Below are 27,993 nucleotides of genomic sequence, written 5' to 3' on the forward strand. Positions count from 1 at the left end.
TATATTATCCTGCTTTCTTATGGAAATCAGCCTGTCATAGGTGCTCCTGAGATATCCATTGCTAAACCCGGCTTGTTTCTGGCTTTCATCCTGCAAGTAGCCTTCCAAATCTCGGTCTCGATCGTTGGGCATCGGCCACTGAACCCAAGCCACCCTTTTCACTCGCTTCGTTTCGTCGCTCGTTTTGTCTCGAAGTGTTTTCTGGGGGCTTTCCGGCGCACTATCGTTTGCTCCAGGATATATTCATTGTCATTCGCTTTTTTAGGCTGTTGTGTTTCGTTGCAGTTTCCACTGCAACACCTTCAAGCTGGCTTACTCGAAGACACACGGTGTTCTGGTAAGTGCAGACGAACCCTCTTGTTTCTCCCTTCTCGTCCAAAAACCACCACTTCTGGACTGTCATTTTCTTTCTCCCGGTCGGATCCAGAGACTGTGGTCAGCCCCTATCTCACTGAAGACGGAAGCGCCTCGTATTCCTTGTTCGAAGCTCTTTGCTTACACCTGGTGGTTCACAGTTCGATCCCGATTTCCAAACGCCTTTGATACTGGACGAAACATTAGATTTCTCGGATCCTGAAGAGTCTCAAATTTTCGACGTGTTCTCAGGCGGCCTCCTGGCCAAGACTGAACCCGTCCTGTCCATGTCTGCTTTCAACAGGTCCCAACAAGCGGCGGTGCTAGGTGAGTTTCTTTCTACACACTGTCACCTGCAAGCGAGCCAAGATAAGCCGCAAATCTCCACCAAAGTGAGATTGCTAATGTTTAATTTAGATTGTGATTCAGCCCAATCTTTGCAGGATGGTGCCTCCTATTCCGCATACGGCCAGCCCGCTTATATGTCAACTCCTCTTGCCCCGTCCCCAATGACCGGCCATATCAGTCAGATGTCTGATTGCGTTCCATACATGGCGAAGCAAGAGTATGCGAGCTCCTACGAGGACGAACAGTCGCCCATGATCACTGCGGAATCGCGCCAATTGCCAGAAGTCGTTTCATTCTCACCCCAGCGAGGCTCCGAAGGCACAAGGGTGTTTGTCCAGATCCAGTCTCCCTACGACCTCCATACTACCCCCTATGCGACGCTGTACATCGTGTTTGGAACCAAGAAGTGCGAGTGCATTCCTCACTTTCTGGGATTCCAGGATTCCTCCTTCCAGTATGCGCTCTCTGTCGACACACCGCCGTTCATGTCCACAGGTACCCCGTCATTGGCGGTTCCCCTCTACGTCGCCTTTGGGAGTCCCAACGATTGCTCCGGCACGACAATCCAGGTTGGTGTATATACATACGAGCATGCTGGTCAACAGTCGCCCTCCGATGAAAGCCGAAAGCGACGATTCTCCTCCGATACCTTGTCCAGGCCCATCAAGCGGACGCCAACATTTCCTGTCCAGGTGAAGGAGGAGACTTCGGGCTATGCTGCACCTTACACCCCATTTTTGCAGCCCCTTCCGTCCATGAATGCATACGCTGCCTCCTACCACTCGGACTCTTCGCCTCGGATCGGTGCGACACAGTACGCTCACTTGTCGACCAACTCTCAGCCTTCGATTCGTGCTCCTTCCCCGATGCCGGCTCCGTCCCCAATGCCAGCCTCGTCGTGGAACTCATCGTTCCTCTCAGTTAACCCTGAACAGCGAAACACCGGATATGCAGTTACCCATGGATTGCCGCAGCCGCCGTCACCCGCGAATCCTTCAAACCCAACCCTCATCCGCACATCTACTTTGCAACAATCGACCGCGGTGATTCCGCAACCCCAGTCCTTCAACCCATATGCGATGTACCCAGCGAAGGCAATCCTGAAGATGAACGGTGATCTGGACAGCATGACACAGAACTGGACTCCCGAGGAACAAGTTGCCAAGCGCCGTCTAGTCCAGTTCACTCGCATGCAGAGTGGCAGCACCATCAAAGCTGATTTCGCGCCTGTGACTCCCGAGGAACGTGCGCCAAACAGCATCTGCATCAGCTGCATCTACTGGGATGGCAAGGATGAGTGTTTTGTTACAAGTGTGGATACCATCTATCTCCTTGAGTCACTCGTTGGTGTCCGGTTCACTGTGGAGGAGAAGAATCGCATTCGACGCAACCTGGAGGGCTTCCGACCGCTTACTGTCTCCAAGTCCAAAGCAGACAGCGAAGACTTCTTCAAGACCATCATGGGATTCCCTGCCCCGAAGCCGAGAAACATCGAGAAGGATGTCAAGGTCTTCCCCTGGAAGATCCTGAGCCACGCTCTTAAGAAAATTATCGGCAAATACGTGAGTACCCGCCCGCCACTACTACTCTGTCCTTCCTGCTAACCTGGGGTTGCCTCAGTCTGCAAGCTACTCGTCTACCGCTGGTGCCCTGCCAACTCCCATCGGGTCGAACTACCCGAGCACTGGCCCTGCATCGGATTCAGGAACAGAGGGACTCAACGCTGCCTCTCCACAGTCGATGTCTGAGGGCACTCCTTCAAGCAGCTACCACCCTAGCATCGCCGCTCCAGTCTACTCCCCTCCTACCGATGCCGACGGGCCAGTTCGCACGATCTTGCCTGCTGTCAGCCAGCCGTACCCGACGATGACTGCACCGTATTCGTACACCACCGTCAGCCACCAGGGCCAACTTGCACCCACCGTCCCCGTCACACGAGCCTGGGAATTCACGCCAATGGCCCCACAATCCGCACCTCCGACCGCCGAGCAACATCCTGGAAGCTACCAGTACATGCCTCCGATGACCTACGCTCTGCCTGGACACCCTCAGGGACAGTAGTTTCTTGTCCGGGTCTCTTTCGCATTGAACCGGCGTTTCACTTTTGCATTTACCGTTTTTCGATCACTTCATTGTCACTCCTTACTTGATACCATGGCGCGCTTGGGTATAACGATTCTTGCATACGGGACCAGCTTCCCGTCCAGCTATGGTTTTTTGATGACCGTTCGCCACGATTATACGTCTCTCCTTAATACCTATTACGTCTTGAAGGCCCCCGAGTTTTTTGTTCCATGTTTGACACGATTGCATTATAGATGATCTGTTGTCTGTCCATTCCTTCTGACCACTTTGCATTATATACGGGGCATCGAGATACCATTCCTTCATGATATATGTACAATTATGCCGCATGGGTTGGCGCTGCTGTCTTTCCTTATCACCTCGCAGGACCGGGATACCACTGGGTTGGAAAAGTGTGGAAACTTGTTTTTGCGTTTTTTGGGATACCTCGTTTAAGCCTCATCTTTTGATTTCTGGCTGGTTCTTTGTTTGACGTGCTTGATTGATCTTTTGCTGCTTTCTGCTGATTGCAACTATACCGGGACTTCACTAGAGAGCATATGCTCCTCTTGGGTTCTCTGCATAGCTTTGGCGTTTCTTGACTTTTACTTAGTTTCCGCTCTTTTGGGCTGTTATGCCAAGTGAGGGGTACTATCGTACTCTGTCTGAACATCACCATAATAATAGTGATATTGTTTTATTTCGAGCTCTCTATCTTCATGAGTAAACCTTGTAGAGTCTTCATAGCATGATCCCGGTATCGGTGCCGAAATCACCAAACTCTTATCTTATCGCCACCTGGGGTCACCTGACCAGCAATGCCCATAGAGTTTCTGTATTATCGATACGCCTGCAGCCAAACGGTGACTCAACGCGGCTTTTCACCCCTTCCTTACAGCCACCCTCACTCTTCGGCTCAATTCCTTTGGACTTGGGTAATCCCTCGATTTCCTATATCTTCTTGAGTCCCACATTCTTTCTCTTTCTTCCCCCTTCGCCTGTTCCTCCAGATATTCTAATTCCCCTCCTACCCCACCCCCACCACCTGCCATTATGGAGCACATCAAGCAGACCTTCGCCAAGTGCAAGGCCGAAAAGCGCGCTGCGCTCGTCGCCTACATCACGGCGGGATATCCCACAGTCGAAGAGGCTGTAGACATCATTCTTGGATTGGAGAATGGAGGTGCTGGTATGCAATTGCCCCTAAGAAATCTCAATTGACTCATTGCACCACAATTGTCTTGTTGCTTGCGATACAATGTACCATTTCTAACAGACTTGGTTCAATTGCACAGATATTATCGAATTGGGAGTTCCCTTCACAGACCCTATCGCCGATGGACCGACTATCCAAAAGGCCAACACAAAGGCCCTCGAGAACGGCGTCACTGTCACAACGGTACTAGAGATGGTCCGCTCCGCTAGGAACCGCGGCCTCAGGGCTCCGATTATGCTTATGGGATACTACAACCCGATGATGCGGTATGGTGAGGAGCGTATGCTCCGCGATTGCAAGGAAGCCGGTGTTAATGGGTTTATCATGGTTGATCTTCCTCCGGAGGAGGCCGTCAGGTTCCGGGACCTTTGCACGAGCACAGGGTATGTCGTATATCTCAAAAACTCTCTCCTTTCGGAAGTTCGGCTTCAGAAACTACTGTGCTAACGTATGGTTGTTTAAGTCTCTCCTATGTCCCTCTTATCGCTCCCGCCACATCCGAGACCCGCATGAAGCTTCTCTGCAAGATCGCCGATTCGTTCATCTACGTTGTCTCGAGAATGGGTGTCACAGGTGCTACCGGAAAGCTGAGCTCGAACCTCCCCGAACTGCTCGCTCGTGTCCACAAGTGGTCTGGCAACGTACCCACCGCTCTCGGATTCGGTGTCAGCACCCGTGAGCACTTCCTCTCTGTTCAGGAGATGTCCGAAGGTGTTGTCATTGGCAGTCAGATCATCACTGTCCTGGGACAAGCCCCTGCTGGCCAGGCGGCCCAGAAGGCTGAGGAATACCTGACCAGCGTTACTGGTCGCAGATGGGAGCGGGATACCGCGGGTGCGCTGCTTCGCGAGGTTAATGTGTTGGAGCCCGTTCTAAAAATCGAGTCGTCCGAGCCTCTTCCTGTGTCACAGCCCACCGATGTCATTACGGAGAAGGACACCCCCTCAGGTCCGGGTCTCGGAGATCAGCTCGAAGCCCTGAACGGTGGAGACCCTTCTGCACTGCCCGCGCGATTTGGTGACTTTGGTGGACAGTACGTCCCTGAGTCTTTGATGGACTGTTTAGCCGAATTGGAGCGCGGCTTCAACCATGCTCTCAAAGACCCTTCTTTTTGGGAGGAATACCGTTCATACTACCCCTACATGGGACGTCCTAGCAGTCTCCACCTGGCTACTCGTCTGACCGAGCACGTCGGTGGTGCGAACATCTGGCTGAAGCGTGAGGACCTCAACCACACCGGTAGCCACAAGATCAACAACGCCATTGGTCAGATTCTCCTTGCCCGGAGACTGGGTAAGACCAGAATCATTGCCGAGACTGGCGCGGGTCAACACGGTGTCGCTACTGCTACAGTCTGTGCCAAGTTTGGCATGGCGTGCACTGTCTACATGGGTGCTGAAGATGTTCGTCGCCAAGCTTTGAACGTCTTCCGCATGAAGCTCCTGGGTGCTTCGGTCGTTGCCGTTGACGCGGGTAGCCGAACTCTGCGTGACGCTGTCAACGAGGCTCTCCGCGCCTGGGTTGTCGACCTTGACACCACCCACTACATCATCGGTTCTGCTATCGGACCCCACCCCTTCCCCACGATTGTGCGCACGTTCCAGTCTGTGATCGGTGATGAGACGAAGCAGCAGCTGCAAGAACAAATCGGCAAGCTCCCTGACGCTGTTGTTGCTTGCGTTGGAGGTGGTAGCAACGCCGTTGGTAGCTTCTACCCCTTCTCCAAGGACACCAGCGTCAAGCTTGTTGGTGTTGAAGCCGGTGGCGATGGTGTCGATACCGACCGTCACTCCGCCACCCTGTCAGGGGGAAGCAAGGGTGTTCTCCACGGTGTCCGCACCTACGTTCTCCAAAATGAACACGGTCAGATCTCGGAGACACACTCCATCTCCGCCGGTCTTGACTACCCCGGTGTCGGCCCTGAGCTGAGTAACTGGAAGGACAGCGACCGCGCTGTTTTCGTCGCCGCCACTGACGCTCAGGCTCTCGCCGGATTCCGTACAATGTCCCAAACAGAGGGTATCATCCCTGCGCTTGAGTCGTCACACGCCATCTGGGGTGCTATGGAGCTTGCCAAGACCATGGGCAAGGGTAAGGACATTGTTCTTACTGTCAGCGGTAGAGGTGACAAGGATGTTGAGAGTGTCGCTGAGTCTCTGCCTAAGCTTGGGCCTCAAATCGGCTGGGACTTGCGATTCTAAGCTACTGCTTTAGTATCTACGTCTCAACAGAAAAGTTGGATTCCCCATCCCTGAAGATCTTTGGCTAGAATCTATTTGCATGGCTTTATTTGATGTATAATTTCGGAAAGAAAAGCGATGTCATCGATAGACAAATAATGATTATATCATGTGTTCCATTCTCCCACGTCTGTAGATTCCGGTACCTCCGGTCGAGAGCAGTCAGGGTCTTCCCTTCTTTCCTCCTCACTTCCCAACGTCAGACCTCCCCTTTCCCCTCCCAACAACCTCGGACCTGCACTCAATCTCAAACAGAAACTCAATCTACCGCGGGGATTTGATCCCGGTCCTGCATGGTGATTTGTCTTCCTTGGCCCATGCAAGATGCAAGCCGGCCAGCCTCGGACCCGCAGCAGGGCCGGGGGTCTCTTTGTTCTGCCCAAGTCGACGCAGCAAACATCTAGCCGATAAGCACGTTATATTTGAAGGGTGACCTGCACTTTTACGTGGGTTTCCACGTCTACTTCACTGAATTTGTATCAATTATTTGACATGATGACTTTGACTTGGACTTCAACTTCAACCTCATCTTCTACCCGCCCTGTTTTTAACCTGGTTGACCACAACAATCAACAGGTTACAAACACAGATCTGAATGGCGAATACTCCCTTGTCTTCTTCGGCTTCACGAACTGCGCAGTCGTATGTCCTCGCGCTCTGAGCCGTCTATCTGAAGTTCTACCTGGTCTTGGTTCAGCAGCTGATAGTGTCAATGTCTTCTACATCACTGTTGATTCTGAGCGCGACACGCCAGATGTCATGAAGAGGTTCCTGGAGAAGTATCCAAGATATACAGGACTCACAGGAACGAAAGACCAGATTGACGCTGTACGGAAGGAGTTTCATGTTTTCGCGAAGGTTAAGGAAGACCAGGAGGCGAAGGGTGGGTATGTCGTGCCGCATACCGCCATCACGTACCTTCTTGATGAGCATGGGGCTATTGTTGATCATTTCAATGATGAAATTGAGGCTAGGGCTATTACTGCGAAGGTTCGGAAGGTCATTGAAAGTGGGAAACAGTCAAATGACGTTAGCAATGGTGTCAATGACAGTTCGGCCGTCAACGAGCATCAGCACGAAAGCCTGAAACGACTCAACAAGAAACAAGTCGCATCAATAAGGCACATTGGGAACCTTGCACGGCAATTGAAAGGCGACTGGTCTAACTTCATGGGCCCATCACACCTCAACGACGGGTTTGGGGGATACCGATACCAGCTCGCATTCATGTTTTATGCGTTGACCCTTGCGCATTTCCATCGACTCCCTGCTGCCTCGGGATACTTCAAGGACACAATGACGCGCATCATCACCAAAATGCTTGAACCAGACGTGTGGTTCTACTGGCACGATGCAAGTATAGGCGGCGGGCACTCGCAGACCCCCGCTAGGGAAATGATATACGATCCCATTGTCACGGATAATATAATGTATTCGGGGTACGTCCAGGTCATGACGGCCATGTACAACATCCTCTTTGATGATGATCGGTACACGAAACCGGGGGCACTGACATTCGAATATGATGCCTTCTTCTGGGGACCAGCGGAGGGGTTTAAGTTCGTGTATGACCAGAATTCGCTCAATGAGCGTGTCTACTGGAATATGGTCGAAGAAGGGTACCTAGGTGTCGCATGCGAGCCAGGCTGCATCTTCCAGATATGCAACCAGATGCCCATTCACGGGTTCCGATTGAACGACGTCCTTGCATCAACAGCCGACAAAGACGAGAAAAAGGACAGAGCAAGTGAAGTAACAACTGGCTACATAAAAGCCTGGACCGACTTTTCCGGCGGCATCCTCAACGACCAAGGCACATTCAACACATTCTACCTCAAGCACGCCAAAACAACAATCAACATCCCCAGCGCCGGCGGCGAAGCATGGGCCGGTCTCCTAATGCACGCTTGGAACCCCCAACTCGTCCAGGAAACGTACGACCGCCGTCGCGATGTAATCCTATCAACAGCACTCGACGGCACAAAAGCAGTGAATATCCCCCGTGCGATCCTCGGTCTCCCACGTAACGAGCTACACCTTAACTCCGGCGGAATATGGGGCTGGGTCCCAGCGTGGGCGACTGAAATGGGCGATGAAGACACCAAAAACGCTTTACTGTCTTACGCAGATAAATACTTCCACCCTAAATTCCGCGAGGGGGGACTGATGTACCCGCGGAACGACCAAGTCTTTGACTCAGAGGGGAACTTCACGATGGTTTCGCCGATCCTATCGAACGCTCTTCTCCCACTGACGAGACTCAATGTTCGTCATGGATTAAAGAGGTTTTATGAGGAGCCGTGGGGTGGATCGAATAGAGCGCATTATAGTGAGCCTGGGCTCGTGGACGTCGATTGTGAGGTTGATGTTTATCGTGCTGTTTTCATTCCCGAGGAGAAGAAATTGGTCTTTGATCTCGCGGTTGCGGATTATGAACCTGGACTTAAAGGGTCGGTTACATTGGGAAAGATCTTTGGACGCGGACACTGGAGTCTTACTCGTGATGGAAGGGAATTAGCCCGTGGCTCGAGCGATGCACTGCACAAAGACAAAGACGGAGGGGTCAAGCAGGAGGGAGACTTACTCCGTTTACCGGTGACAAGCACAGACATTTTCTCGTACGTACTGCAGTGGGAGGCTCAAAAGGGGAGATGCTGTTCGCTGTAGAATCTAAGCTCGCAAACTACCCTCTACATCTCAAGATCTCTAGATGCAAGCTACACCGTACCAAGACTGTAACCAACAGATTTTGTATTTGAATGCGCTTGATTCCTTTGCTACCTATTACCTACCAGTAAGTTCATCTAAGGAGGTACCTGCCTAGCTGCAGTATAAGTCTAAAAGGCAAGAAAGGCGAAAAGGAGCTATGATTCACCCGCTAGCTATAAAGCTCACCTCCATTAAGAAGGAAAGAACAATGAGGGACCTAGACAGGTCGCGCCTGCCGTACTCTATACAGCTAGGTACAGCCCATAAGCCACGGAAGGAGCGATAGACTATGCGCGCCTTCCGTTCTAGCGGATAACATAATGTTCGCCAGGAAGAAAGGAGCGTTGGTGACCCGGACGGGTGGGTTGAGTTTTCCCGATTTACGTTGGCCTTAAGTGCAATAGTCAAGGAATGAGCGACGCAGACCGTATGACGTCGTGCCTGCCTTTATTCGTCAAGCTGGCATTGATATAATAGGCCGGAGCGAGGGTCATTCCTTCCCTAGTTACTTTGGTCCAGAGCCAGCATTATAAGAAAGGAACGATGGGCCGCACCTTCCCGTTTAGATGTCCGACTTCTTTCCAAAGAGGCAGGAACGACCCTGCGTACCTGCCTAGAAAGGAGAAAGACTACTACGCGCGGCTCCATGTCTAAATGAGTACAAGAAGGTAAATACTGAAGTGTATATGCAGCTAGATAGATAGATGTCCGTATACGAAAAAAAAACGTTGACGCAAAGATATATGACATGGCACGACACCCACAAAGACAGACAGATCAGCAAGACAGTACGCAAATCACCGAAGTACGAGAAACCGCCAATCAAGCAACTAAGTCTCAATAAGGTCCGCCGTCTGGTCCTGCCCTTGCTCCGGAACAGTGTTGTCGCGTGTGTCCTTGGAAGCCTTGGGCGCCTTGCGGCCCGAGCGGGCGTAGAACTCGTCGATGACGCGCTTGGGAATACGGTTGAGGAGGTGGGAGGGGTAGATGCGGAGGAGGTTCCAGGCGATGTCGAGGGACTCGAAGATGGAGCGGGACTCGTAGGCGGACTGGTTAATGAAGTTGCGTTCGAATTTGTCGAGGAACTCGAGGGAGAGCTTGTCTTCGGAGGAAAGGGCTTCCTCTCCGACGACGGCCTTCATGGCGGCGGCGTCACGTCCAATGGCGTACTTGGCGTACAGCTGGTTGGACACGTCGGAATGGTCATCACGGGTACGGCCCTTACCGATGGCAGACTTCATCAAACGGGACAGAGATGGCAGGACGTTGATCGGAGGGTAGATACCCTTGTTGTACAGTTGACGGTCGATGAATATTTGACCCTCGGTAATGTATCCAGTCAAATCGGGAATAGGGTGTGTAATATCTGTCTAAATCAGCAATATTCGATGTTATTAGTTTTGATGTCGTACCGTCGTTAGGCATGGTCAAGATAGGAATCTGGGTGATGGAACCGTTACGGCCCTGGACACGACCAGCACGCTCGTAGATGGTCGACAAGTCAGTGTACATGTAACCGGGGTACCCACGACGACCCGGCACTTCCTCACGGGCAGCGGAAACCTCACGAAGAGCGTCACAGTAGGCCGACAGATCAGTCATGATAACCAAGACGTGCTTCTCGAGCTGATAAGCGTAGTATTCGGCTGTGGTCAAAGCGAGACGAGGTGTAATAATACGTTCAATCCTGTATCTAGTCAGCCATCTGACATCGTACTGTCTTCAAACCGAACTTACGTAGGATCGTTGGCCAAGTTCAGGAAGAGTGTGACACGCTCCATACTGCCGTTCTCCTCGAAATCGCGTGTGAAGAAACGAGAGGTTTCCATGTTGACACCCATGGCAGCGAAAACAATGGAGAAGTTCTCCTCGTGTCCGTCGTGCACATCCTTGGTGGGCTTGTTGACCAGACCGGCCTGACGACAAATCTGAGCGGCGACTTCGTTGTGAGGGAGACCGGAGGCGGAGAAAATGGGGATCTTCTGCCCACGGGCAATGGAGTTCATCGTATCAATAGCGGAAATACCGGTGGAGATCATTTCTTCGGGGTACACCTGGCGGACATTTTAATCAGCACCAGCCTCCTGCGGAACCTTGTATCGGGAACATACTCGCGAGTAGGGGTTGATGGGTTGACCGTTGATATCCAGGTAGTCCTCCGCCAACACCTTGGGACCCTTGTCAATAGCACGACCGGAACCGTCAAAGACACGACCCAGCATGTCCTCAGAGACACCGAGCTTCAAGGCGTGGTTGGTGAACTCGATTTTGGTCTAACGGAGCACCCAGAGTTAGCGTTGTCGCACTTCCAGGTCCAACGCAGCGGCAGAGTGATATATTGTACCTTCTTAACATCGATACCGGAGGTTCCCTCGAACACCTATTATACGATCGCACCGTCAGTACTCCGCCAAGCTTAGTAGCTCGATATTGGATTGTCGTATGCTGCGCACCTGGACGATAGCTCGGTTTCCTGTTCGGTAGAGCTATGGTTAGCTTCTCGAGATCCAAAAAATATATTACCAGCAACTGAAAGGCGTAGCAAACATACCTCTAGCTTCCAGAACCTGACCCGCCCGCTCACTTCCATCGGGGAGGGTCAGGGAGACGATCTCGTTGTAGGAGGGGAATTTGACCTAGTGGCGAGGTGTTAGACTCGAAATCATAAGCGAGGAGTCGAAGAAGCTATAAGAGAGCTCTTTCTTCAGGATAGAGTACGAACATTGTCAAGAACAACGAGGGGACCGTTGATGCCTCCGATGGTGTTGTAGCGGATGCGAGGCTGAACGGAGCTCATTCGGGGGTCGACGAAGTCCGCCATGGCTATAGGAGACCGGGATGAGGCACCGGTAGGAGATAGATAGAGCAGAAAGGAGTAAAGATGGTAAGAGAGAGGACAAGCAGGAGGGATGAGCTCTGGATGCGGCCGTCAACGTCGGGGAAGGACGACCCGCCGCTCTGGAGTTGCTGGCGGTTTGGCGGAGTGCTCCCGCCCACGTGACATGTCATCATAGAACTACGTACTACAGACACCACAGACAATCAATCCAGTCATCATTCTCATCATTAGGTAGTTTCATAGTTATACACATGAGGAATCAAATTAAGAAACAGCCCCCGAAAGAACAAATCAACATAGGCCTCCTGTTCCTGTCCTGTTAAGCGCCAGCCGAATATGGTCATCAACTCATCATGGTATTTCGATGCAGACAAAGAATGAAATCGTAAAGTAATAACTCGCTAATCTACTCTCGCCGAGGCCAGTTTCTTTGGCGCTGTCAGATTGTTGGAGAGACGCACTTGCGTCTTGTTCTTTGCCTTCTTCTTTAGCTTCTTCCGTGCCACCATCACCGGGACAGACGAATTCGTAACAAGGAAGTTGGAGAATGATCCCAAAAGAACACTGCCGGTTATTAGTTATTTGCCATTCGGGTCAAATAAGGAAGACTTACCCTTTCAGCGCACTTCGTCCTCTAGCTCCAACAATCACAAGAGTGGGTTCCAGCCCGTCAATCTGAAGAGGAAGATGTCAGTATACATTGCAGTATGAAGTGGGCTTTGATAACGTACAGCTTCCGTGATCATGTTCTTGGGACTCTTGCAGTGGATGACCTCCACCGCAATCCGAACCTGTAGCAGCGTCTTCCTTAGAAGGCGAACGCAGGTCTGGGAGATGATCTGGACGGCATGCGAGCGTTCCGCTTCCGCCTTGGACATTGCGCGAGAATCAACCGAGCCGGGTCTGCTATCAGTACCAGTTCCTAGGCGGTTGAAGATGGCTCGAGAAAGGTTGTTCGTATTCGACCCATCGTTTTGTGTCTTTTGAACTGTCTCCGCCGTCTGAGAACCGACAACAGCGGCGACATCCTGTGTCGCCTTGGCTCCATCGCCGACCTGCGTACCTGTTTCCTCGTGCATGGCAAAAACTGCAAACAGGGTGTCACCGTCGCGTAGGATTGTTCCGATAGTCCATTCGAGCGCGTACACAGATTCTTCACTAAGATCCGTCGTGACGAGATACTTGCGCTGGCGTCGCTTGCCCCCTTCGGCATCTACCTGCATATTGGTATAGTCGCCGCGAATGATAGTACGAATAGATCGATTGCGGATGGAGTTATCGACACTTGACATTTGGATGCTGAGTTTTTGGGCACGTTTAATATCAGACAGTTCCGCCTCATCATCAGACCCGAAAGGCGTGTTGAGCACCGAAGGAACGGCGTCAAAGTTCGTTGGGGGTTGAACCTCTGAAATCTCAGTCGTTTTAGGTACCGGGCCAGTCTTTGACGAATGTATCAATTCTGGGCCTTTATTCTTCGTTTCTTTCTCTGCAGCTACCTCGTCCAAAGCGGGCTTCGTCCCGTCTAATGTATCGCTCTCATTCGACGTATCTCGGTCGGAAACCTTCTTGCGTCCGCGTTCCATGTCGTCACCGTTGTTCTCAGAGCTGGCCCCTTCGTCGCTGGAAGACTCCTCCTCTTCTTCGTCGCTGGAGTCGGAAGCGTTGTTATCACTATCGTACAATCTCTCATCTCCGGATGTCGAGCCTTTAGTGTCGGCTTCTGAGCCGCGGTTGGCTGACGAAGGCTGGAGGAGTTTTTCGTCGGCTGCTTCGGGTTTCTTTTCTGGCGCGGTTTTCGAGGCCTCGGAGACCGAAGAGCGAAGGTTGGAGCGCGGGAGGCGGCGAGCAGGTGAGCCAGATTGCGCGCGTCGAGCCTGAGAAGGAAGGTGCGAGTCTAACGAGGTACCCCTCTTCGAAGCACCTCGACTCGAATCGCGACCTCGACTAAAGCTCGGCAAGCCACCGAACCCTGACATCACTGCCGCCATCGCCTTCTGACCGGGAAGCGCTCTGGGCGCCTTCTCCTGAGGAGGGCCGAACCCGAATCGCCTCGAGCCATTTGCGCTGGGCGGCATATCGACTCCGGAGTCCCAGCGAATACTGGGTCGTCTTGCTTCGGGGGAACTCGACTTCTTATCACCGTTCTTTTTCTTATCTTTCGATGCCGGCGGATCCGGACGCTTGAGAGGAGGCGGGGCGGTTTTCAAACTGGTATATGCGGGTTTGGGGGTCGTAACTGGCGAAGGTGAATCGGCGGGCGCTTGTGTTGGAGATGGTGAAGAAGAAGGCGTGTCGGTGGTACCGTCCATTGCTGGAGGCGAAGGTTGAGGGGACTGAGAATCTTGGTAGTCGCGACCAGCGGGCGGAGTCACGCCAACACCGATGCCCGCAATGGAACCATGCCGTGGGGCGACGTACCCGGGCGAAGGGCCGGTGGCGGTGTCGAGTATGCTCCGTCGGGGAGGCGCATAGCTAGAGTTTGTAGTTGAATTTCGAGCTCCAGAGGAATTGCGCAATTCAGAAGCAAGCTCAAGACGTTCTTCTTCAAGGGCAGCGGCAAGCCCGCCGGGCCTGCGACCAGACGGCATTCTTGGTGGTGGCGCCGCCGATGGGCTGTTGACGAGCGGTGGAGAACCGACCTCACAACAGCACAACAGCTGTGAAGAGTGTGGAGAGCTGGTTGGAGATGGCGGTCAGTTCCACCAAATCTTACCCTTTGGTCCTGAGAGCTTGGACAGGAGCTTGAACCGAGCTTGGGCAGTATTCTTTAGCTAGGAAGCAATGGCGGGGTGCGACAAAGTTGATATATGCCCAAGGCTGGGCAAGCAGCTAGGCTGCAGCTAGCACACAGCTGAGGGTTGGCAGCCCGGGGACCCTCTCCACGTGCAAATTGGCGAATCTCGGAGATCTAGACCAGGGTAGCCGAGTTAGCGGTAGAAAGAATTGGCCGCGATGGCTTCAAAAATCGGCGATTCTCTTTGTCGAGTGACTTGCTGCAGCCTTAGCCGTGGTCTTGGCACTGCGCCGGGACAAAGATGCGTCAACGGAGCCGACGGTATTGGAGGAGCCGCGGCAGTATTTGAAGGATTCCTGCCAATTAGATTGGAATGTATATTTTGTAATTTTAGATGAATTGAACAAGAGCAAGAGCAAGAGTGAAAAAAGAGTGGTTGTGTGAGTGTCCGGGGCAGCGGGCGGGGAATTGGCAGGTATTTAGCGGGGAGGAGATGGCGGAGTGAAGATCAGCTTCAAAGAATTAAATCATGATTATGACTAGAAAGTAGAAGCTCAAAATCACACCAAGACGGCCTCGGCATGCGGGGTATATGAATACTAGGCCACCACCATTACAGTCTCCTTGCAGCAGCTACTAGTAGATCCCTTCTCTGACCTGTGTCACTGCAGCTCCTTCCTAGTCGATCAATAGCACCGCGATGCTTTAGGAATGACGCACAGGAGATCGCCAATCAGCCCGTTGCTGCGAGAATGAGAATGCCAATGTCAAGTCTCCGAGTCATAGAAGACGCCAGCTCTCTGTCGTGTGATGTCTGTGTGGCTGTGACTTGAAATTGGGGAGAGCCATTTGTAGCACCACTAAAGGATCAATATCCTCTCAGAGATCTACATAGCAATACGGAGCAGATTACTCCAACCTGCGTTCTTGCAGCTGTGGCTGCTTGCTACCTGGTTACTCTTACTGTACAGAAGTCAAACGCTGAACCTATCCCTATACCTTACGCCCACGCCCAATCCCAAGCAAACACGAGACCAACCGACCGAGCCAATTCGCTTTCACGCTCTTACTCCAACTCTCTAGCTCTGAGTCTTGGCTTTCGTCTTTTTCGAGCTCCGCCGCGCATTCGTAGCCTCGAACGCCTCCTCTGGTGGCTCGTCCATCGCCACTCGCTTCTTCCCTTTACCCTTCCCAGCGGGGTTATATTTCGCCTCGAGCCGGTCGAAGAACGAGTCAGCGCGCGAGGCCTGTCGCTGCTGGATCAACGCCGCGAGGTCACCCATGCCATCCATATCGCCTTTGTTGCCTTTGCTGTTGCCGTTGCGTCCCCCGCCTTTCGCGCCCTTTCCCTCTTTTTCCTTCTCCAGCTTCTTCGCCAACTTCTCAGCCTCTTTCGCTTCCTTCTGCGCGCGTTTTAGTCTCTTCCCTTTCTTATCTTCCGACTCCTCTGTGTAAATCTTGTAACCCTCCGCCTTGCCCATCTGTATAGCCTTGTCGATTATAGCTCTGAACCGCTCATCGTCGTCGATGACATTGCAAAGCATCACGCTCTCGTAAACGCGATCTAAATCACCTCCGTGGGTCTCGAATGCAGCAAGGATATCCCGATCTTCCTCCTCCGACCCCTGGTACTCGTTCTTCAACTTCTCAAGCGCATTCGTATCAATCGCAGTGGAGAACTGCTCGCGGTAGAAATCGACCCAGTCAAAGTCGTCGTCTATTTCAACTGCTTCGGCTGTGCTGCCTGTGAGATCAAATCGCGAGCGGCGCTTCGGGTCGGAGAGAATCGCGTATGCGAATGCGATCTTTTGAAATTGTTCGTTTGCGGCGTCCTTGTTTTCGGGGGTGGCCTTGTCTGTAGAGTAGTGATTGTTAGATCGTTCTGTAGGGATCATTTGCGCATCTAATTTTTGGGATAGTGAGTGTACCGGGATGATGCCTCAAGGCTAGCTTTCTGTAAGCTGACTTGATCTGTTCTGGTGTTGCATCTTCTGCGACGCCTAACACCGCGTACAGGTCTGTTTCGGCGGGGGGTTCGGCGGGGATGTCGGGGGTGTCTTTCTTTCGCGGGGGCATGGCGGATAGTTTTTGAATTAATGTTGTTTCGCTATACAGAAGAAAAGAAAGCAGAGGAAGGTAGATGTGAAGATTTGTTGTTCTGCGGCGCGTTGAGACGCGGTTGATGGTTCGGGCTGGGGAGCCTCGGCGGGAAGCTCTTTGCTTTCCTATTCGGGTTTAGGGCCACAAGGTACTACAGTGACATCCATCATGCTTCTTGATTTCCTCAAGTACAATTATACAACCTTCGTGGTAATCCCTGGAAAGTACAATGCTTGTTCTACATCCTCCGAGCTTGCTGACAGTGCTTAGCCACTATTTCTAGACCATCCACCCTAATCTACATTTGCGCCTCGCTCCAAATATATCAGAGCACAGCACACCCCAATATAACCAACTTGTGATCACTCTTGAACTTAGGTTTGCACCGAGTTCCACAGCCCAACTCAGCTAGACCAGCTAGACGATACCTAACAAGTGTCCCGATGCAAACCGCCGCATTATACGGGTGGCGTCTCACATCGCCCAGTTCCCTACCTTGGCCAACACTTATGCAGCCACCAGGAACCCCTGCCAACCACTTCACCATCCATTTCCCTGCAGCAAAAAGCAAAGCCAGACAGCATCGACATATCCCAATCCTACCTATTATGTGCAACGACAACTAGTCACCAGCAGGCAGCCTTACGTCCTCTGCATCAATCATGTTGTAACCACTCGCCACGGATCGATCGGTCTGCTCTAGTTGGTTATGCAGATTTGGACCAGAGTATCTGTGAGTACTGAGCGCTGCTTGCGGATTTGGCTGCGAGGTAACCGGCTAAGCAGCCTCGGAGATTATCTACGAATCCTGGACCTTGGATGTGTATGCGCATTCTTTAGAGGGTGCATGATCCGTTGCTTGTTTGTTCAAGCGAGTCCAGCGGTGAAGAGAATGACGCGGCAACCTTGATGGTGAGCCAGAGACGGACAGAGCAGTCTATCATCGCGGTTCTTGAAACCCTACGCACGAAGCGGCCATTGTGCGTCCTAAAAAGCTTCTCGGAAAGCTTTTGCCGTTCGTGCAACATCGCCAGCGCTGATTAAGTCTCGCGCGGAACTTGCCTAATACTCAAATATTCCAAGGACGCGCTCGAGATGCGTTCCACTGACTGTCCAACGCAAACATACGTCACGCTCACTTTCTCGAATTTTTGTTCTTTTGCAGATTTGGCGCTGTGGCACCACTTGTTGACTGTGCCGAAAGTGCCACAGCGTGGTTACTTGGTGGGTAACACATTGTCTGTAAACTGCAGTATCTCCGTACTCTGAGCTTTTCTAAGATTTGCGGCTATTCTTTGCTTATTCGGAACATGATGCGGTCCTTAGTTACTCACAAAGAGGTCCGAAAGCTATTGAGCCATTCATTGATGGATGGCCACTGGCTTTGGGGCCAAACGTCAGTACGACGGGAGCATTGTCTGGTTGTTGGACTTCTCCTGATTTCTCGCTGGTAGCACTGGCCCAGGTTAAGCTATGCGCAAGGATCACCACGCACTTTGCACACCTCCACTGCTAGCCACCAGTGAACTCAACTCAACCCAACCCGTCTCTATCGCAAATAAAGCGCATCGTAGCCATAGTTCAAGTAAAATTAATTCCTGACATCACTAACCTACCTGGATTACCCACGCATGTCCATCTCTAGTAACTCTCAGCTCACGGGCAGTACATATCAGCATATCCAACCCCTACCCTACCCTACCTGGATCTCTACACCACGTCGCCCATCCGGCTTTCGCCGGCCTGCAATGAAAAACTAACCAAACTAAAGCAAACAAGAAATGACACCTAGTTATGCGAGTCTACCTTCTCACTACAGCTTATTAACCTACCGAACAGCACCAAATCACCTCTCAGCTTGAACCCCGAGTACCCAGAAAAGCAAGCCATAGGGCTGACAGTTGGAACCCTGACCCTTCTACTTAATTGGCATGCCAACCCCACTAGGTAGGTAGGTAGTAGGTAAATCGACTCTAGGAATATAATCTATGGGTGTATATTCATATATATATATATATGATGTAAAGCGACAGGACCAAGAAGACTTGGACGGGAGAGCCTGAGGTAGGTCGGGTCGGGCTGAGAGTTCCAGTTTTTGGCTTGGTTATAGTAAGGTTATTTTTGCTATGCCCACTGAGGATCGAACCGGAGGTAGGTCTGCATACAGAAATAGCCCTCGCCTCATGTGCCGTGGGTCCCTCCGGTCATCGCGATTGCTTTCCTCTTTATCCTCGATGTTATCCCGTCCTGGTTCTGTATTTGGCACTCATTCTTTACAGGTTCCAAGTTTTCTGCCCCGTCACTATAACCTGGACGCGGCTTGTAGGTTGAATGGACTGGATCTTTTTGCTTTCTGTGTTCTATCTTATCCGACGGGATTGGGGTAATATCCTCCACAATACATCCTCCACTCGTTGATTCAGCTGCTACTGCCCGAAAGAGTCTATTTATTCGCACCATCATGGTGCCTATACATGTTATGTATCGGGATCCACCGGGATGGATACAAGACAAGACAAGATTATATTACCCAAGCTGAAGCCCTCCATCCAGCTTGGTATATCTATCTACACCATCTTCTTCCCAGGAGTGCTTCTCGATTCGTTCCGGTAAGCCTCAGCTGACAATAGAACTCAGCTCACAAAGGTGCAGTATCCTCATCAAACTCAAAGGTCATAGGATGTCCAGACCCATCAACGAGGACAACCATGCAGTCCTGGACTAAGCATGGCTCTCCCACGTATTAGGGAGGTAATTTGAGGAGCGGCTTCCCATTGTAAGTAATCTCCATGAAAACATTGAGGCCATATCCAACCCAGTTCGCTGGGTCATAATGATCATCATTGTCACCTCGAAACGATGGTTCCGACGGGAGAGCAATACAGCCATTATTAGTAAATAGATGCGATCCACCTTCAGAGAACCGCAAGTCAGTAGCACTTATTGAACCTGGATCTAGGGCATGGAGCGTAACCTCTGTCTCAATGTCATACACCCAGATACATTCACTCGTGGAACAAGCCAGGTACTGCCCATCGTGTGAAAATGCAATACCTAGGATGAAGTCGTGATCGGCAGAAACTTCCTGTACAGCTTGTGTCTCTGCGTTCCATATTTTGAGGCCGGTGAGTGAGCTCGAGGCAAAAAACAGCCCGTTTAATGACCAAGCAAAAGGAGACAAGAGTTCCTCATCTGTCGCTATGGTTCTCTCCAGGTCGCCTGATTCTAAACTCCAAATACACACCGTTCCACGCCGAGAACTAGCTAGAACTCTCCTTCCATCAGGGGAAAAAATTGCCTGCCTCATAGACTTGCAGTGACCGGTCAGCACTGTATCGCCAGTCTGGGTGACCCAGGCTACGAGTTTGTCATCCGCGCCCGTGCAAAGAATATGTCTCGCGTCGTGCGAGAATTTCAGCGAGACTGTCCAGTAACGACTCGTATCGACAGTGCGAACCAGTAGTCCTGTTGCCCGATCCCAAAGACCGATCTCATCTATCGTCCCAGTTAATAGCCACTTCCCACATGGCGATGCCCTTATTACCACAATTGGCTTTGAATGCGCTGCAGGAGTGTGCCAATTTTCTGGAATAGCAGTATCCCAAACATGCACTCTCGGCCCAGAGATGATTGCAAGTTTACGACCGTCGCCAGAGAAGCGCATCGCGATTATGGTGCTGCCTGTCTCCAATGCCTGGATGATTGACCATGATCTCTTTCCAGACTCCCAGATTTGGATGCCGCCATTCAATAACTTCACAGCCAAACGCGTCCCTACAGGAGAGAGCGTCATACCCAGAACTGTTTGATCGAATTCTCCAAAGGTTTCCTTAATCTTTCCGTCTGAGGTATTCCAGATCTGAATCTGTCCGTCGCAAAGGGCCACGTCACCTGCAGGTGAAACGTCGATCAAGGCTAAACGGTATTTTTCAATCGATATGGTGTGCTTCAAGGCTCCTGTATACGCATCCCATATGCGGAGAGCATGGTATTCAGCAATCGTAACCTGCGCATCCGAGGATACCCCAGTACACGTCAGGCCCTCGGTATGGTTTTCAAGGAATCGGAGATGCTCTCCAGTTTGCACATTCCATACGCTTATTGGCCTCTCCACCAAGGCTGTGCGCGATACCAAGATATTGTCATTCGAGGAGAATGCCACACTCTCCACACGACCTTCTTGTTGGCACTTAAAGGTCTGCACTATCTGCTCAGTCTGCATATTCCAATCTGTATCCAACGATGGAACTCTTTTGATCCACGAGGGAATTTGGTCTTCGAATAGGCGCTTGACGGGACTTGAGGCCGGGCTGAAGACAAGAGTGGAAGAATAAATCTGGAGGGGGGTAGCCGCAATAACGTGTTGATGATAGCCGACAAAGTGCTTTGCATCTGTAACCAGTGGGAGCAACTGAGTAGTCTTGGACGATATTATCTGCGAGGAATAAATTAGCAAATCTGTGCCTGTCATCATTTTGGAATCCATACCGTAAGAGACTGTTCCAGTTTTGAAATCATCTCGCCCCGCTGCCTATCCTACTTAGAAGACTCAGAGCCTCAAGCCAATGGAGGAGATGTTTACGGAAGAAAACCTCAACCTCGCCTCCGTCACATAGCCCCAAGCCTTGTTGGGTATCCGCATCAAGCTCACAGATATGGTATATCCAATGAGTGCATACATATCCAATATGTGCAAGCGGATCTAATATGGGGGCTTGGAATACTTTGATAGAGGAGCCAGGATCATGTAGATTCCAGATATCCCGGTGCAGTGTGTTCGCCATTTCCTTCAATGCCTGTGACACGATCTCTGAATGGGTTGCTGCGACGCCCTCTGGGAAGATGTCGTCCCTTCCGTGAGTGGAGAGATAGTCTTTGGCGGACTGATGGACAACGTAAATGGTCTCCTTGCGGACAAATACAAAGTTCCGCATAGCCCAACAATCTCGACCAGGGATACGTGGTCCTCAACAAGTTCTGGCTCAAGACCTGCAACGAGGCCAAGCTCAGACAGGTGTAACGGTCGCAGGGCGAGCGTAACAGCCGCAAGAATACGTCGGCAATAGTCCAGTACCTCCGGTGATTCCTCGCCTAGCCCCTTCATGCTTTCCATCATTCGTTGGAACAAAGGCTTGAGGCCCGAGGGGAAAGACTTCAAAACCGACAAGGTCTTCCAGAGGATGGTTTGCCGCAGCTGCTGGCAGACCAAAGCCACCCAAAGAAACGTGTCATCTGCATGAAGTTGTAGGTAGTCTTTAATCTCTTGTTGAAGCTTCGGATTGTACTTCTTTTGTTGCAAAAGATTGGCCACCTCGTAGTTAATATAAGCGCTCACCACGGTCCTCACATTCTCAACTGCGTCTCGATCAAGGTCTAGCTCGGTGTAACTGTCGACGTTCAGCACACCCCTGATATCATCTCCTGGTCTGCTCGCTACAAGCCAGCGTAGGCGAGGCGACGTATGTTGCATGATGAGCTCAAGCAATGGCTGCAAGTCCGTCTGACACTCGTCCAAGGCGTCAACGACCAAATACACATTGGAGAGGCTCGGATGGTCTAGGATTTTGGATAAAATCCGCGATAAAGCAAAGAATGCATTGGCATCTTCGAACAGTGATCGTCCTCGGCTGTCATATTCCGAGCGAATATAGGATATCAAGGCATTCTCCTGCACAGCGAGCTGATAAATGAGTCCACGCAGTATGGCTGTCGCGTTATCGAGATTTGGGTCCGTCTTCTGGCAGAAAAAGAAGGATACGAGGCCGGTGTCCTGGGTCGCTTGCAGCATCTCTTGGATGATTCCAATCATAAGCATTGTCTTGCCCTTTCCAGGGTTCCCTTTGATCCAAAACAATCGAGAGCGTTTCCGTCCTTCCATTTCGTAAAATCCTCGCGAGTGAGGACCCAAGCACAGGAGTCTTTGAGGAGTCGGCCCTTGGATTGCTCAATACGATCCATGTCGTCCCGGGGATCCGTCAAGCAAAGGTCCTGCAGCTTGCTCTGATCCTGGATAGCCTGCTCGACATTGGAGAGGAAGTTTGTCTCCTGATTTTGCGCAAAGCTGATCAATTGTTCCAAAGGTGATCTAATTTGCTGTGTGTTGAAATTGGCGGCATCCTGTTGGACTACAAGTTCAGCAGCTTTTATCGACTGGACGCTGCCCTCCCAATCATTGAACTTGACCATGCCCTGAAGGTAATTGACGACGCGATTTCGATGAAATGAACAAATCGCTCGAATGAGGTACAATAGAAGAAGTTTGTAGAGGTTGACCAATTGGCCTTCCAACTGGGAGCGCAGGCCTGTGGGAGTACCCCTGTCCACAGTATTCTCCTTGAGGAGCAGTTGCGACAGTTCGCAATACCAGTCCATGCGAGAAGTGACATAGATGATTCCGGTACGATTCGCAGTGCTTTCGGTGGTTGGATTAACCAGTATCTGTCCAGACAAGGCGTGAGCGGGAAAAAACATTTATCGACGGGTGAGATGGAGACAGAGAAGAATTACCTGTAAGATAGAAGAGACGCAAGAGACTCACCTGCAAAGCAAAAGAAACACCAACCCAGGCAAGAGCAGCCTGGGGGACAGGTTGCAGCGCGGCGCCGATAACATCATTCAAGGCAAGAACGCCCTGCATTGCTTTGCCGACTGCCTTCTTGACATTATCCCGACGCTCAAGCCTTGTTTTACCAACTTGAAGGAGTTCTTCCATTTGCAGTTGCCTCTTTCGCGCATCGCCATGTCCGATGATATTGCCTCCTGCTGATCCTTTGAGTTCGCGCGACAGAATTCGCTCGTAGGTGTCGACCAGCTCATTTTCCTCTATTTTCAGGCAATCGTAGGCGGTATTCCAGAGGTTCGGGGTGTTTTCACTTTGAGTACTCTGTACATGGTCTTTAACAGGCTGCGTTTCGTGGGTGGTGATGGGTTCATCTTCATGTTCAGGTTCTACTGGAGAATTGCCCCTCTTTTTCTGCCTGAGGCGTGAGAAGAAGGATGTTGATGAGGGCATCTCTCTAACCCACGTTATCTGCTGATTCCTATTAAGAAGAAGATAATAAAGAACAAGGCCGTCCTGACAGTATTATCTGAAGTGGGGTAGCTGTTCATGAGCTGAAGTGAGTGTTGGCTATCTGGACAGACGCCAACAAATCTACCTATACTCAAAGAATACTAGGTAGGGTTATGGTACGAGATCCATGCACCGCAAAGGGACGCCAATCAAACATGACATGGCAGGTGTAGAATAGTGGGATGAAATATATGGGAATATCATAACAAAAGTTACTTGAATATGATCCAATACCCTAACCCGTGTAAGCATCAGTGGTTGCTCGGTCTTAGCTCACCTTACCATTGGCGTCCACGTGTAGATCATAGGTAGGCATGCCAGATAGAGCATGAAGCGACAACCCCAACATGTTAAAACAGAATCATAGCCTGGATGCTGGCACTCCAGGACTGTGGCCTCGGTGGTTTTCGAAACTGGACAGAGCAACGCTCTGGCTGTCCTGCGACCGAGTCGTTGGGCTGCGGTATGGTCCTAGTTCACCCTCATAAAGCGGGAATCGGTGCTCAGAGGAGGAAGGAGACCGCTTATTATGCCGAGACGCCCCAGGTCCTGCTCCAGACCTTGGTACAGGCGTCGTGGACCGGTCGGCCCTGCCCTGCTTTACAAAAAGCTGGCGGAACGAGGCCACGCAGGCAATTATATTGGCTGCCGAAGCAAAGTTGGCCGTTAGCCCATATGAACATATATACCATCATCTAGATTCATCTGGAGAGAACAAGGCACGTACCAACAGTGGCTTCGATAAAGCTCCACATCCATAACCAGGTTGGGTCAATCTGTTCTGTTCTGGTGGCAACGACGGCAACACGTACGATGGAGACAATTATTATGACCACAGTCAGTGAGAGGATGGCCATGAGAATTATCTTGCGACGTGTGGGGATCTGTGCATTCCAGAGTAATGAGACTGGTAAGCTGATGACTGGTTGAAAAACAACAAGTGGTTAGTAAGGTGGTAATGTTGAGGGCTGACAAGTGTACGCTGGCCAGGCTCAGTCGAAAGACACGAAACTTACTACAAATATCCGTGAGAACATCGAAGACCATATTGATGATCATAACCAAGTACTGGTAGTAGTAGAAATCTGGGTCACTGCAATTTGCTTTGGGACAGATGATGTCAATAGCAGCCAAGTGTAAGACTGATAGAAATATAGTGATATCTGAGAGTTTCACCTACCAATGACTAGTCTGGCGTCCTTGAGCAAACAGCGATACGGAATATTACCGATGCAGACAACGTATGTAGCCGCGACAAAAGCGGCGACGCACCAGAACCAGATGATCCACCGGCGACTTATACCACTCAACCTGCGAAAGAAGACCAGAAATGACGCCTTGATTACCCAAAGGGAGGAATAGAAAAGAATATTAACAACAAGTTCGCCACGCAGAAGTGTTGAGAAGCGGTTCAAATTATCTGTTGTTGGGCTGATTTGGCCTTCGGCTAACAAGTACCTAAAATATAGGTTATCGACCTGGATCTGCCAAGCTATTGCTTGGGCAAGTAGCATTAACCATGCGCCAATTGCAAGAGCATCATCGAACCAAAGACGACGAAACGCAAAAACGCGGGATGCAATCCGGGTGGTGATGAAGAAGAATGAAATGGCTGTTGCGCCCCAGATGACGCCCTATAATACTGCACGTTAGATAGCCAGAGTGGCCATGACCGAGGAAGAAGAGTGGCTGTGATACCTACTATTAACACTGGTTTGGTTACCCTCGGAGGACTGTATGTCTGAAGATTGTCCATCAGAAGATGTGAGAGGAAGGAAGACCTTGGGGCTATCTAAATTTCTGACAACGGTGCCGAAACTCGTTGCTAAGTGCTAGAGAGGCTGGAAATATATGTCAAGGAGACAGTGACTCATAGTGAGATTGACAGCAGACAGCGTGGCATATAGTCAGCTCAGAACAGGACTAGGAGGGTAATTCGGATGCACTTGAAGGCACTGTGCGCAGCTGGAGCGTCGCAGGGTGGGCATGACTGGTAGAAGGCTCTCCTACTAATCCTGTACAGTTAGGATCTAAGCATTTTAATTCAGACCAGTTCAGACAGCCAGTAATAAATATTCTTACATCAATGCACTAAAGGTTGAAGGGGGGTCAGACCTCACATCCAGTTCCCAATTGTGTATTTTCAGTGCCTTCCCAGTCCATCGCTAAGGTCAATCGCCATCAGCAGATAATGAGTTTGTTCGGATGTTGAAGAATGCTGAGATACATAAAGTGGAACTGGGACCTCAGAGTGTCTGACTCTTATTTGTTGAGAGAAAGAAAGAGTACCTAATGTGTACGACGCATGCAACGGTGGGGGGTGACAAGGAATCGACTACCTGCACAGCCTTGCCATGGCCACATTGACAACAACGACCTAACAAGCCTTCAGAACCCAGTGTAGGACAGAGCCCACAAAGTGTCTTGGCAATAAGACATCCCTGCGCTGCACAATACCTACTTGGGCAACTAGGACGTGTTGATTTGATAGCTATAGATCCGAACAGCTGTGAGCGTTCAAAGCTGATTAGAGGAAGTTCCACAATGATCCTCAGAGACTGCCAGGAGAACTATGATCAAGGACCTACGAGAAGTATACACGATACCCTACCTGCTCCACGAAAAAGTCCACAACCCATCATCTGCGTGCCTCCTTTCCATAATCTCAACAGCCAAATCACCAACAGGCGACAGAATTGAAGTCGTTATATGCGGTCGACATTCCGGCATTATCCACCCATCTTTCGCCACAGAAAATAAATCAAACTTGCAAACCATCATTACTAGGATGATCGCTACCTCGTTGATGCGAAATGTTGGCCTGGACAGATCCAAGCCTCGCCGCCAAACGCCCGATACGCAGGGGCCGGCCTCGACATTGGCTTCTCATGAACAAACCGCGCAGGGTTAAACACTGTAGACTGGGGACCCATGCATCTACATCGGCGTGTAGTTCCCCAGATGGGATGAGTAATATTGAGTCCTTTTTCAATAGATAGCTAGCGCCTTCGAAGTCAATCATGGTATCGCTGAGCACCACACGAGTAGAAGCATTTTTAGAGTGCACACGAAGAACCTCCTGGATGAAGGACTGGAGAAATGGATAGTTTGTCATTACCAGAGCAACGTTCAGGTGGTGTGCCAAGATACGGCGAGTTGTAGCATCCCTGGTGGTTTCCACGTAGCTGAATATGCCCTGGCGGGGCTTGGTGAGAGTCTCCATGGAGGAAAAAGCGTAGTATAGTGTCCATGCTGCCAAAGGACCGGTATCAACCAGTATGCCAAAGGAGATGCTGAGGTCAAAGTGAGCAATGTCGGATTGTGAAATACCGTACTTGTGATTAACATCATAGCGGCTTTTGACGAGGCACGATGCATGTTCGTGGCCGCGAGACGCGTAGTATGAATAGAAGGCATCGAAGAGACGCTGACGGGCGCGGTAGGCATGACGTGCAACAATCCGAGGGAGGATGTTGAGCCAAAGGTAAACGAAGTCCTTGTCAACGCTCCTGTAGGGAATGATCCGGCATTATTTCCTCGCTGGTCTTCAACATACGGTCTGCATGAAGGTGAGATAATTAATCAGAAAGCATTTTGCACTTCGGGGTCCTGAAAGGGGTTCTTCTCTGTTCCAAATATTGCATCCGTACTGGCCCGAGTAACCAAGCCACGCGCCCAAGCAAATAACGCCACATTAGCTCTGGTCTGCCCTTGCCCAAGCGACATGTTTCCCAGGCGCTGCGAAACGCTCTCGAGCAGAGCTTGCGTTATATCTTCCAGACCTTTTCCAGGCATCGGCGACTGATGTGTGACCCTTAGCGTCTCTTCCTCGAGCCCACTTGGGCCATTGATTCCATCTTCAAGCCCTCCAGACAGAACATTTAGAGCGTCCTGACTTGGCATGAGTATCTGCCTTGCGAACAGAACAATAACAGGTTTAAATGAGATCGACTTGCTGTGGCGATCGATAACGGATGCTAACATCGGGGATGTTACGATATAGATCTTCCAGAATAGCGCTTGATGGGTATAGATGGGCACTTTTGGATATTTGGAGCTTTTATTTGTTACAAAGAGAGTTGGTCAGATATTGGAAGGAGACGTAAGACGACTCACAATATCCTTGTATAGTAGCGTGAGCCATGATACAGTATTCCTTGAGCGTGCCCAATCGAAGGCACTAGCTGGGGCACGAGCGGGGGCTCTCGAGAGTCGTGGGGGAGTGTGAGCAGACCCCCGAGAAGCCAAAAGGACGCCAAAGTGATGGTGAGAAGTATCAGCCAAAGCATCTCGGAAAATAAGAATATAAAAACG

General features: G+C 50.9%; 9 protein-coding genes across 9 annotated transcripts; 3 read left to right on the top strand and 6 right to left on the bottom strand.

Annotated features, from left to right (window-relative positions):
- Nucleotides 1-298: 298 nt before the first annotated feature.
- medA (transcriptional regulator medA) lies at nucleotides 299-2,953 on the top strand. Its single transcript, XM_073766057.1, has 4 exons — nucleotides 299-337; nucleotides 516-681; nucleotides 772-2,264; nucleotides 2,323-2,953. Exons 2-4 carry the CDS (start codon nucleotides 642-644, stop codon nucleotides 2,761-2,763), a joined length of 1,974 nt encoding a protein of 657 aa, XP_073624119.1. The 5' UTR covers nucleotides 299-337; nucleotides 516-641; the 3' UTR covers nucleotides 2,764-2,953.
- A 690-nt stretch (nucleotides 2,954-3,643) lies between these two features.
- Nucleotides 3,644-6,403, top strand: trpB (tryptophan synthase TRP5). The gene is made up of 3 exons (XM_073769998.1): nucleotides 3,644-3,955; nucleotides 4,062-4,365; nucleotides 4,446-6,403. The coding sequence occupies exons 1-3, from the start codon at nucleotides 3,820-3,822 to the stop codon at nucleotides 6,181-6,183; spliced, it is 2,178 nt and encodes a 725-aa protein (XP_073624120.1). The 5' UTR covers nucleotides 3,644-3,819; the 3' UTR covers nucleotides 6,184-6,403.
- Nucleotides 6,397-8,999, top strand: BDV14DRAFT_181059 (uncharacterized protein). The gene has a single exon (XM_073769999.1). The coding sequence runs from the start codon at nucleotides 6,715-6,717 to the stop codon at nucleotides 8,887-8,889; it is 2,175 nt and encodes a 724-aa protein (XP_073624121.1). The 5' UTR covers nucleotides 6,397-6,714; the 3' UTR covers nucleotides 8,890-8,999.
- Nucleotides 9,000-9,523: 524 nt separating this feature from the next.
- On the bottom strand, nucleotides 9,524-11,862 carry BDV14DRAFT_181060 (H(+)-transporting V1 sector ATPase subunit B). Its single transcript, XM_073770000.1, has 8 exons — nucleotides 11,654-11,862; nucleotides 11,483-11,567; nucleotides 11,385-11,404; nucleotides 11,276-11,311; nucleotides 11,043-11,204; nucleotides 10,669-10,985; nucleotides 10,344-10,618; nucleotides 9,524-10,297 (listed from the first exon to the last, which is right to left on the bottom strand). Exons 1-8 carry the CDS (start codon nucleotides 11,750-11,752, stop codon nucleotides 9,762-9,764), a joined length of 1,530 nt encoding a protein of 509 aa, XP_073624122.1. The 5' UTR covers nucleotides 11,753-11,862; the 3' UTR covers nucleotides 9,524-9,761.
- Nucleotides 11,863-12,132: 270 nt separating this feature from the next.
- Nucleotides 12,133-14,530, bottom strand: BDV14DRAFT_129048 (universal stress protein family domain protein). Its single transcript, XM_073766058.1, has 3 exons — nucleotides 12,502-14,530; nucleotides 12,384-12,445; nucleotides 12,133-12,334 (listed from the first exon to the last, which is right to left on the bottom strand). The coding sequence occupies exons 1-3, from the start codon at nucleotides 14,359-14,361 to the stop codon at nucleotides 12,172-12,174; spliced, it is 2,085 nt and encodes a 694-aa protein (XP_073624123.1). The 5' UTR covers nucleotides 14,362-14,530; the 3' UTR covers nucleotides 12,133-12,171.
- Nucleotides 14,531-15,267: 737 nt separating this feature from the next.
- Nucleotides 15,268-16,666, bottom strand: BDV14DRAFT_129055 (DnaJ domain protein). The gene is made up of 2 exons (XM_073766059.1): nucleotides 16,436-16,666; nucleotides 15,268-16,362 (listed from the first exon to the last, which is right to left on the bottom strand). The coding sequence occupies exons 1-2, from the start codon at nucleotides 16,581-16,583 to the stop codon at nucleotides 15,587-15,589; spliced, it is 924 nt and encodes a 307-aa protein (XP_073624124.1). The 5' UTR covers nucleotides 16,584-16,666; the 3' UTR covers nucleotides 15,268-15,586.
- A 182-nt stretch (nucleotides 16,667-16,848) lies between these two features.
- Nucleotides 16,849-17,304, bottom strand: BDV14DRAFT_181064 (uncharacterized protein). Its single transcript, XM_073770001.1, has one exon. The coding sequence runs from the start codon at nucleotides 17,152-17,154 to the stop codon at nucleotides 16,933-16,935; it is 222 nt and encodes a 73-aa protein (XP_073624125.1). The 5' UTR covers nucleotides 17,155-17,304; the 3' UTR covers nucleotides 16,849-16,932.
- Nucleotides 17,305-19,350: 2,046 nt separating this feature from the next.
- Nucleotides 19,351-23,619, bottom strand: BDV14DRAFT_204012 (uncharacterized protein; the record flags this gene model as incomplete). Its single annotated transcript, XM_073774417.1, has 6 exons — nucleotides 19,351-21,042; nucleotides 21,096-21,143; nucleotides 21,200-21,490; nucleotides 21,550-22,445; nucleotides 22,520-23,045; nucleotides 23,146-23,619. 6 exons carry the CDS (start codon nucleotides 23,617-23,619, stop codon nucleotides 19,351-19,353), a joined length of 3,927 nt encoding a protein of 1,308 aa, XP_073624126.1.
- A 2,667-nt stretch (nucleotides 23,620-26,286) lies between these two features.
- Nucleotides 26,287-27,968, bottom strand: BDV14DRAFT_211242 (cytochrome P450; the record flags this gene model as incomplete). The annotated part of the gene is made up of 4 exons (XM_073776051.1): nucleotides 26,287-26,500; nucleotides 26,595-27,175; nucleotides 27,280-27,736; nucleotides 27,796-27,968. 4 exons carry the CDS (start codon nucleotides 27,966-27,968, stop codon nucleotides 26,287-26,289), a joined length of 1,425 nt encoding a protein of 474 aa, XP_073624127.1.
- Between the last annotated feature and the right edge of the window lie 25 nt (nucleotides 27,969-27,993).

Source organism: Aspergillus stella-maris (genome assembly GCF_047715825.1).
Source record: "Aspergillus stella-maris strain CBS 113639 unplaced genomic scaffold BDV14scaffold_68, whole genome shotgun sequence".
NCBI classification, from domain to species: Eukaryota; Fungi; Ascomycota; class Eurotiomycetes; order Eurotiales; family Aspergillaceae; genus Aspergillus; species Aspergillus stella-maris.